At 39.7% G+C, this 9,934-nt stretch overlaps 1 protein-coding gene across 1 annotated transcript in view; it reads right to left on the bottom strand.

The window, feature by feature from the left end:
• Nucleotides 1-7,304: 7,304 nt before the first annotated feature.
• STON2 (stonin 2) overlaps nucleotides 7,305-9,934 on the bottom strand; it is a 94,379-nt gene continuing 91,749 nt past the window's right edge. The window contains exons 6-7 of the mRNA XM_004681648.2: nucleotides 9,322-9,524; nucleotides 7,305-7,775 (exon numbers count right to left, since the gene is read on the bottom strand). Coding sequence (XP_004681705.2) covers nucleotides 7,692-7,775; nucleotides 9,322-9,524 — 287 coding nt within the window. The 3' untranslated portion in view covers nucleotides 7,305-7,691. The remainder of the gene's footprint in view (nucleotides 7,776-9,321; nucleotides 9,525-9,934) is intronic.

Raw genomic sequence — 9,934 nt, 5'->3', positions numbered from 1 at the left:
GAGGAAGAAGGCAAAGACAGAGACACGTGCGAGAGTGAGAGAGCCAGCCTTTATTTTTACAACAGCCATGTATATATACTTGAGGGCGGCACAGAAGGTACCGGCGGGGGGTGGTCTGGAGGTCTAATGTCTTAAAGGCCAGTGGGTTTGAGGGGAGGGATCCATCGTCATCTCTGTCTCTTTGGTGCCAAAGCTTGCTGAGTGGGAAAGGAAGGAGTGGGGGAAGGGATTCGGGTGTGCTGCATTCTCAACCAGGATGTTTACTCTAAGTTCCAATCAAGTGTTGTTTTGTGCACAGGAGGCAAAGTCCTGGTCTCGTCCCCGACAAAGAAATTTGTATGTTTTTATTTTGACTATTAACACTTTTTTTATTCACTTGGTATCAGATACTAATATTAGTTAATTTTATACTGAGTAGGTTGCAACATTCTACATGTTCTGTACAGGACAGAATTTCTCAATGGCAAGGGTTACTGAACTTGTCTGAGTCCTACCCTTGTAAATATCTACATTTTGCAATAAGTTGTCTAAACAAAATACAAATTTGTTTCTTTCTTGCCTTGTCTACTTCAGACAACCTTAAATTATTTTCTTTCTATAATCTTTCCCCTACTCCAAAAAACCTAACACAGCCTCATCTCCCACTAAGCCAATACACTAAGCCAATACACATCTTTACGCACCTCCTCCCAACCCTATACTCACTTTCTCTTGTCACCAAGGTAAATTTTGCTCCTACCTCCAGGCCTCACCTAAAAGATAGCTTTCTGGTGAATACTTCCCAAGTATTCAAGTTCGTTTTGATTTATTTCCCATGCAAGTTTTTGCTAACACCAGTTATTTGGATTCATCAATTGCCTGAATAATTTCTACTATGCACTATTATATGCCAAGAACATAATGCAAGTATGTTATTTTATTATGATGTGCTTGTTTATAGTTTTCACTTACATATGTTCTGTCCAGACAACTTTAAAGCTGTATTATTTGTTTTCTCATAGAATTGGGCCACAAGACAGGAATACAAGTATATCTTGAATTGACTAAATTATGTGCATGATACACTTAACTAGGATAATAGGTCACTTATTAGCTTTTCAGTTTATAAAAACAGACTGTATTAATTGGGTGATGGGCCTTTTTAATAATATTATTTTTCCTTATGCCTGACCACATTAAGTTTTGCATAGTATGGACTTTGTTCAACATTTTTAATAATTGTTCACATCATAGCTCAGAAAATGGTTTTACAAATGATAATCAGCAGAACACTTAAAAACAAAACCTCGGTTCTCAGTTAGCCAGTGTGTAGACTTTATTACATAGGCACATATTACCTTTTTTAACATAGACTGTTTACAGAAAATTAATCACAATAGTAAATAAAAGAAGTTACAGCAAATGAGGGTGGATGAAGAAGGAAAATACAAACCTTGGATCAGCTGAATCATTCCTTGGATCTTGCGGCCATCTATCCCTACACATTAAAATTCATTATAGACATTATGAAAGTGGAGGGTGAGGAGTGATTGTTCATCACTCCCTGGTGAAAACACTGGTTCTGTTTCATTTCTTGAATCTAGTAAAGTTTTCTCCAGATTCTACTGGCAGGACACAAAAGTTCACTGAATGTTGACTTAGGGTCAGAGAGTTCAACATTCTTCCATGCTCTCGCTGCCGTATTCCAAACCCTTCAAACATTTGGTTGAACAGGTCACTGCTAGGATTTAACTGTTTTCTCACCACTGTTCCCTTTGGATAGCACACAGGGTTGTTGATCCTGAAGCACATGGGGTCACAACAAAGGTGCTCAAGGCTTCAGTCACGGTTGTAACTTGACAATGTTGACAACCAACGTGGAGGGTTGGATCTGAGGCAGAACAGGGGACTGAACCGGAAAAGGGCACTGGAATTCCTTGTTCATCCTGTTGGAACTGATCCATTCTATCTGACCAACCCTAACTCCAACCAGAAAAGAAACTAACATCACACTAACATATACCACAAAGGAGATGCTATTTTGTACTTTGTACATGTTTAATATATATATTTTTAACTCATTTCATGTTACTAAGAGACAGAATTGGGAGCACCAGCTCTTTTTCTATCTCATTTTGCCATGACTTACAAATAGTCCCAGCATGTTTGTTTCCCCCTCACCCACTCAGTTTCTGCAGTCTTTTGTGTGACGGGCATAGCTCTAAATCAGTGATCATCCTCACATGGGCTCAGTACCAGGGAGGGTTAGACCTACTTCTGCTCCAAGTAGCACCCAAATCCTAACATTCCTTTTGAAGGCTCACAGCCACTGTCATGCTGGGCACTGCTGGTGGGCCTTCCTGAGCACTGGTTACACTAGTCATGCCTGTCCCTTTGAGTCTCCATTTTAATCTATGCTTTGAAGGCAACTACAAAATAGAGGATTGCTGCATCTTTCTGTGTTTCTGTTGTCTGGGAAGATGATAAAGGGCAGAGATGAAAAGAGGGTGTAGCTGATTTTTCCTAATCTTGAAAATGTATGTATCTTGGTTCTTAAGGCTTTGTGAAGAGTCCCATTGACATGAAGTATCAGTGATAGTGGTGCCAAAGGCTATTTTGTAAAGTAACCAATAAAAGTGGAGTTGGAATGGCCTGGAAGGAACTAGTCCATTTTCCTCACTTGTTCAGCTGAATCACTGAAGACCAAGAGGGAAACAGCCAGTCACTTAATGCACATGGAGATTTTCTCTGTTTGTATCCCTTTTAAGGATGCACAGACATCCCAGTTTTCATGGCATTACTTCCATGACTACTCATTGTCCTTGTGTTTGACCTTTGCTCCCTTTAGGGAAGCTGGCTGCCAGCACAGCACTTTAACTAGATTCTTGATAAATACTTGCTCAATCCTACTAATTGCATTGAGGATCCCTGCTATGAACCTTGTATTTTTCCTAAGGCTCCTTATTTTAACCTTTAAAGGATGTTCTCTAATTCCAGTAGTTTGAGGTTTGGTGGTCAATGTTATATCTATCTTTTCTTTATATTTTCTTTTCATATTGAAATTAGTTTTTTGGATCTACTCATCTGCAGCCTTTTATTACTTACAATAATTATTTGCTTCTCTCAAGCACTTCCAAATACCTTTTTAGTATAGTTTCTACCTTCATAAGCCTGTAAGTCCAAAGTTTCAGTTGTTTTTTTCAATTCTTCAAACAACACCTTAGGGCCAGACAATCTGATTTGCTAAGGCACACTGGAAAATAGCAAAATGCCACACTCCTGCTTTAGTTAATGCATGGCAAAATATAACTAGCACACACATTCTGTTTTACATTTATGTCTGCCTTATCCATCTCATACACTTTTAGTTCTTTAAATACATAAATATGCATCACAATATCCAAAGCAGATTTCATTTACAATGAGTCAAATTAAGAGATAGTGATTTGTAGGGAATTTGCACTTCAGACATTGGAAATGTTTAGAAAAATTCTTTAGAACTTGGCAAGAATGCGTGCCTAATTTTATACAAAGAGCTGTCATGGTTTGGATGGGTTTGGTAGTGTGGTGTTAGAGATGACTCAGTTACTAGATATTTTTGGTAGATTTAATTTTTGAGGTCAGTTTTGTCTGAATTTTCTGTTAAATGGCATTTTTTTTACATGACCTATGCTCTGGATATGCTAGAATTAATTCATCATCATCATTCACAGAAAAGTTAAATTTACTGACAGAATTTTTAAGAGTAGTTTCGATTGTGGTGTTTTTATTCAAATCAACTTCATGTTCTTACGGCTCTTGGGAAACATTTCAGATCACTGTCTGCTTTCCCATTGCAAAACTTACAATGACATACAATCAGCTCAGAAACCTTGATCTCAATCTCACTAGCTTTGCCTTTCTAACTCTGACTATGGTGACAACATACTAACTGTGACAATGGCCAGTGACTTAGGTGGGGGCCACAAAGATCTTGCTCACTAAGCCTGGATGTGCCCTCTCTCACCTTCTTCTCATGCTGATCATTTTAATAGGTTAGGCTCCTGCTTGCATATCTGTGTGACTTGCAGGAACAAAACTGAATCAATAATCTGCTGTGGAAGATTATCTGTGCTACTTAAAATCTTTGGGCTCAAAAATGTTTTCCAACATGACTAAGGTAGATTGTAGTTCAAATTCAGCTGCATTTTAAGTGGCTACATGGTGACAACTAGTCATTAGATGATAGTGGAGACAGGGATAAAAGGCAAGAAAATAATTTTTAAGTCCTCCAGAAAATAAGAGCACACTAGCTTACTGCTTTGCTGGCTTTTACATTTGATGACAAGTTAGAGTTTAAGTAGTCCTGGGGTATCAAGGTCAGAATTCTTTCAGTAAAAATTTAATATATACCAAATTATTTCCCTTTATTTTATGAAGGTCTGCCCGATGAACAAGGATTTAAGGTGACTGAAAGCTGTATATTCTGAGTTTTGTGCTATGTCTTAAAAGTAAAAAATAAAATACATTCCTTGCCTTCACAGAAACATTTCTTGGGAATGTAAGGTTCTAGGAGAAATAAACTAACTTTATCCACTATACTTGTATAGGAATAACTTATTTCAAATAAGAAATATTTTAAAATGAAAAATACTCTCAACATGTTGAGTCTTGCCAGAAAGGCAGAAAGTAAGACAAGTGTGGAGGACCAAATACGAAAGCAAACACACACCTGTCCTGATAATGTTTAATGTAAGTGAAATGCAAGTTTTGATGTGAAATAGCCAGTACTGTATTTGCAAGGGTCTCAATAGTTCCCACTGCTCTTAATACTGCATATTCTCTGGCTGGACAGAGAGCATTTCCTGCCCTCTTTTGGGCTACTCAATTCAAAAGAAAGCACAGCTCGTGATATCATGTATCTTATTTGTATTCTAGAGTAATACCATGTGGTGGTAAAGTGAACTTTTAATATTTTTCCATTATTGATAATACAGACAAGGATTATTTGTGACCACAAGCACACACAAATCCAGGTCCAGGATGGCAAACTTAGAATTTGCATATTAAAAAGATAATTTGTTCAACTTTATTTTCTATGTCGGTTATTAGCAAAAAAAATGTAGGTTTGTAATACATATAGTATTTTATTCCCCAAGCTCCTAAATGCTACCATTAACCAGTTTCCTAAGAACAGTAGAAGAAAAAAAATTTGAACACGGTGATAGGTTTTTTTGACATTAATAATGTGCTTATTGAATGTAGATAGCATAGAAAGGATTTTCAGAACTTTTGGTAAAAAAAAAAAAAGTCTGCTTAACGAACAGAGGCAATGAAAATTAACTAATGGGGAAAAGGTACAATAAGCAAAACACTTATGACTAAGCAGGAGGGCAGAGATCTTGAGAAGGTGCTAACCTTGGGATGCCCTTGCCAACTCTTCACCCCACCCTGGTATTTGTATGAAGACCTATCATGTGCCTTCAGAGCAACAGGGGAAGGAATATATCATGGGGTCCTTACTTGACAAAGTCCTCCAGGAACTACACTCTATCTCAAAGAGCATGAGAAGTGTCCTATACTACCGAGATTAATCCTATTTGCAGAAGTGATCTTGGTAGTCGTGTCCAAATCCAACATAAGGCTCCCTTTTACAGCCTCCGGGATAAATAGTTATTTTAACCTTCAGGCATCTGCAGGAACATGAAAATTTATGACATGAGTCTACTTTTCTTTAGAACAATTCATTTTAGAAAATTATTTCTTATATTGAAGCAGACATCTGTCATTTATAAATTTCTTCTTTATACCTATTTTTGCCCTTTGCAGCTATGTGGAATAAATCTAACGCCTTTTCCTTTTTAGAACCCAACAGATATTTCTAGGTAATTATTATATCATTCCCTCTTTCTCTGTACTCTTTCAGCTACACCTTCTACTCTTTAGGGGAACTATTTCCCTGTTCTTTATATAATCAGATCCTTCAAACTCTGGTCCCCTACCTCTGGACTTAATCAGACTTTTAAGATCTCTCTTAAAATGTGGTACCCAGTATTAAGCCCAACCCTCCACCCAGATGTGGGCTGAGAAATGCAGCATGCGGGGCTCCCTGGACTTGTAGTAACACAGCTTAAAAGCATTAACTCTGTCAATCAGGATTCAAAATTCAACTCCATTTAGCTAAGAAAACATTTCTGAATGAATGGTGATGAAACCAGTACTTTGTAACACCCTCCCATCAACACACACATATAAAAAACTTCTGAAAACACATACACACACAAGCACATCACTGGGTACTTTTTTTAAAAGAGGGTTGCACTGGAAAAAAACAGAATAGGAGGGTCCTCATTAGTGCCTCTTCTATTGCATCCTTTTATGTTCAGGTATTTTAAAAAACGATAATGATTTCTAGTGTCTGCATGTAGTTAGGATTCAGTGGATGTTCATCAAGTAAGTTAAGCCTGAATCTGCAAGTCAACACTAGATATATTGTCTATTTATGTGTTATGTACAAACCCAATAAGGTTCTTTCTTTGTGAGAGCAACAGGAAGGCAAACAGAAAGCTGCCTTTACATTACTAGGGAGGTGTCCCCTTTGGGATGGACAGTACAGTTCCTTGGATGGTAAGAAAACACCAAGGTACAGACCAGAAACAGGTACAGAAAGTGAACAAGAACAGATGAAGGGGAAGGAGACTCCTGGACCCCTGGAATGAGGCTTTGATGTTCCTAACATTAGAAAAATATGGCTTTTTTCAGTCTCTACCCCAGCATCTCCTGCCTTTTAGATTTGTTATGATATTGCGATTATCAAACTCTGAATTTGGGGAAAAGTGCATAGGAACACTTTTTAAAATGATCTTTTGAGCTTATGTTTTCTATGAAGTTTGAGTTAAAGAGACATACAACTGTCTCTTGTCCATGAGGTACAAAAAGAATTCCCAAATGCCCATGACAGATGCCTGAGGAATAATTCATTGATTGATCTCTTTGTTTCAGGAATCAGAATTGCCAGTATTTTTTCAGTGTGAATTTGGGAATTCACTAAGATTGCAACTACCTTCTGACTTAAACATAGTTTGGTAATTACTGTCCTGTTTCCCCAGATGAAGAAAAAGAAGCTCAATTTTTTGCTTTCCCTTTTTGTAGAATGGGGAGCTAATCACAGAAGGAAAAGGAATCTATCGAAACAGGTTGGAGCATCTCAGAAACATCTGCTGCATAGTATTAACATTGAAAAAATGGAGACACCTACTATGAAAGGCCTAGCAGACCCACAGAGAAATTTGTCTTGTGATTTTTCTGAATTTTCCCTAGAGGGACCGTAGGGAGGGATTCTTAGCTAATTCATTCTTAAGACTGTATTTTCCAGAAACTCATGTGAGCGACAGATGAACATCAGAAGGTAATTGTGCCAACACTGATGTGGGAGGTTCAATTCCTGACTCTAACAGTCACATCAAACTGCACCAAGTGCCAAGGATAAGCCAGACAGGAGGCTTCAGTAGAGAATCAGCCCCCAAAGTCAGGTGAACCAGGTGCTTCAGGCCTGAGGAGAGCCTCTCCAAGCAACCACCTCGGGGTTTCCTGTTAAAATGCAGGTAACCGCAGACAGGAAGAGCCATCCACTGTCCCCCACACTGAATGGCCATGGCAGGTACTGACTTGCACCTCAGGTATTCAGGAAGAGCCTGTGTGACTGTGAGGTCAGGCCCTGCAGTCGCGCTTCATCACTGGACCCCGCACTCCTTGGGATTTTCCACTTCTTCTCCTTCAAAGTCTGGCTTCAAACTCTTTTTTTGTTCAATTTCCACCTGCCAAGAATAGTTGGAGAGAAATATCAAAAAGAAGGATTAAAAAAATCCCACTAAGGAAATAAACCAACTGAGAACACTAGGCCTTTTGAGATACCCTATAATGTTGCTAATGTTTGGGTCTGTAGCCACACTGAAGCTACCAGCCCTGTGTGTGTTATGACTTTCTCTCTTTGCAGCTGGCCTCTGTTTGATCTGTAATTTCCTTTCTCCCACTGTCCACCTGGAAAATGCACTCCCCTTGTGGTACAGAGCTGCTCAAAGGTCACCTCTTCTGTGACCCCATTCTTGACTCAATAGTAGAGTTTGGTCTTCTCTTATGAATATTCCCACCATACCCTGGACACCTGCCTAGCTCTACTGCTTAAGACAGGGGCAAGTCTTCATCTATTACCACAAACCAGCACTGGAGGTGTCCAACAGACACCTCCAAAAGGTTTACCAAAGGAATTCCTTGGTAACTGTTTATACCTCTCCATTACTTTTCTTTTTTTAAGTCTCCAAACTAATAAGTAGTGGAGTGTTTATTTACAGTTTGACCTGTATCTACTGCCAAATAGTGCAGCCGCTATTAAGGGATTATTGAATTAATCTTGCTTGAAAGTGACAAACTTCAACAGATGCCTTTGACAAGTCAGGCAGGGAATCCTTTGAGCTCAGGAATTTCATAACTAAGGCAGTTCCGCTCAATACCACATTGACTTAGAAATAATTCTAGACAGAATAGATGACTAGATTCAGGGTGAGGAAAGATGCTTTTTATTTTTAGGCCACAAGATGGAGTATTTGTTCTTGGCAGTTACATGTGTGAGCCCACACAACAGAGGAAGCAATTTGAGGAAGGATAAATCACCATATATAACTCCAAGAATATTACTACGAATGGAAAATGATTGAACCACTTGTAAAGTCTTCTTCGATAACCCCCATTTCCCACCTTTGGCATTATTCTCCCCCTTTGGGTTTCTAGCCCTTTGGGACATAATTGCTATTTATGTCAGGACATCCTAGCTCGATTTCTTTCTCCCACAGCCCTGATCCCACTGCCACTCAAAAAGCTGGCCTGGTTTTTGAAATTATGTCTCAGCTCCACTCAGATCCATGCCATCCATTCCTAGAGTTGACATAAATTCTTCGAGTGAGCGCTGCAGTGGCCATTGGCAGGTGCTGATCTGAACTTTAGGAAAACATTCCCTATGTCCCTTGGATCAAGGCCCCTGCAATAGGGCTTCATTACAGGAGACCACACTCCTTGGGATTCCAAGTTCACTACTCACAACACAAATTACATTATGAGCGATGAATAATACTCCCTTTACCCATTGCTCTTTCCTGCTATTCATGATGACTGAAAATCATTTTATCTCTTTCATCAGCTTCTTTCCCCCTGCCACTTTCTCTTGCTCACTAAAGATTATTCAAGCCAGAACAGACCCTTCCACAGCTCTGTTTGGAGAGCCTCTTCTAGGACCTCCTGAGTGAGAAGGGAGAGTGAACAGGTATGGACAACACACGTGGAAACACTTGCAGGTGCCTCCCAAGGTACCTTGTAGCTGTAGTGTGCTGAATAATTAACCCATTTCCTGACGTCAGTCTTGTCTTCCACAGAGATGGATCTCACAGCGGCTTTGGAGGCAGAGGTTGTGGGCATGCTGAACTCAACATTCATGTGACTGGCAAATCTGGAAGGCACTTCCCGGTCTGAGCCAAGTTCAAGGTGGCAGAAGAAACAGTGTGGGTGGCCAGAGGCTATGAAAGAGAAACAAAAGAATCTAGAGAGCAGGTTCTTTTGGGGAGAGGAGAGGGTAGAAGACAGAGGAGCCACTGAGTAGTAAGGGAGGACTGGCCGGCTGCCAGAGGGGTCAGTGCTGAGCAGAGCATTTGCCTCAGTAGAAACCACACAGCCTAAGCACCAGCCCCTGTGACATATTAGCTAATGACAGCAGCTTGGGATCCCAGCAGCTAACCCCAATGCCTGAGAAATAGGTCCTTCTACCTGCTTAGGTCAGCGTAGGGCTGTAGAGAGGCAGGAGAGAACCTAAGGGATCAGCACTGACACCTCATAACACCAGTGACAGCCACCTGAGAAAAAGCATCAATTTCATTCAAAAGGCAAACTGAGTTTTCTTAACAGCATTTCATAGTTAAAAAAAAAAAAA

Source organism: Condylura cristata, unplaced genomic scaffold, assembly GCF_000260355.1.
Source record: "Condylura cristata isolate star-nosed mole 26May11 unplaced genomic scaffold, ConCri1.0 scaffold00013, whole genome shotgun sequence".
Taxonomy (NCBI): domain Eukaryota; kingdom Metazoa; phylum Chordata; class Mammalia; order Eulipotyphla; family Talpidae; genus Condylura; species Condylura cristata.
The sequence above is the reverse complement of the archived record's forward strand: the minus strand, read 5'-3'. Positions and strand labels throughout refer to the sequence as shown.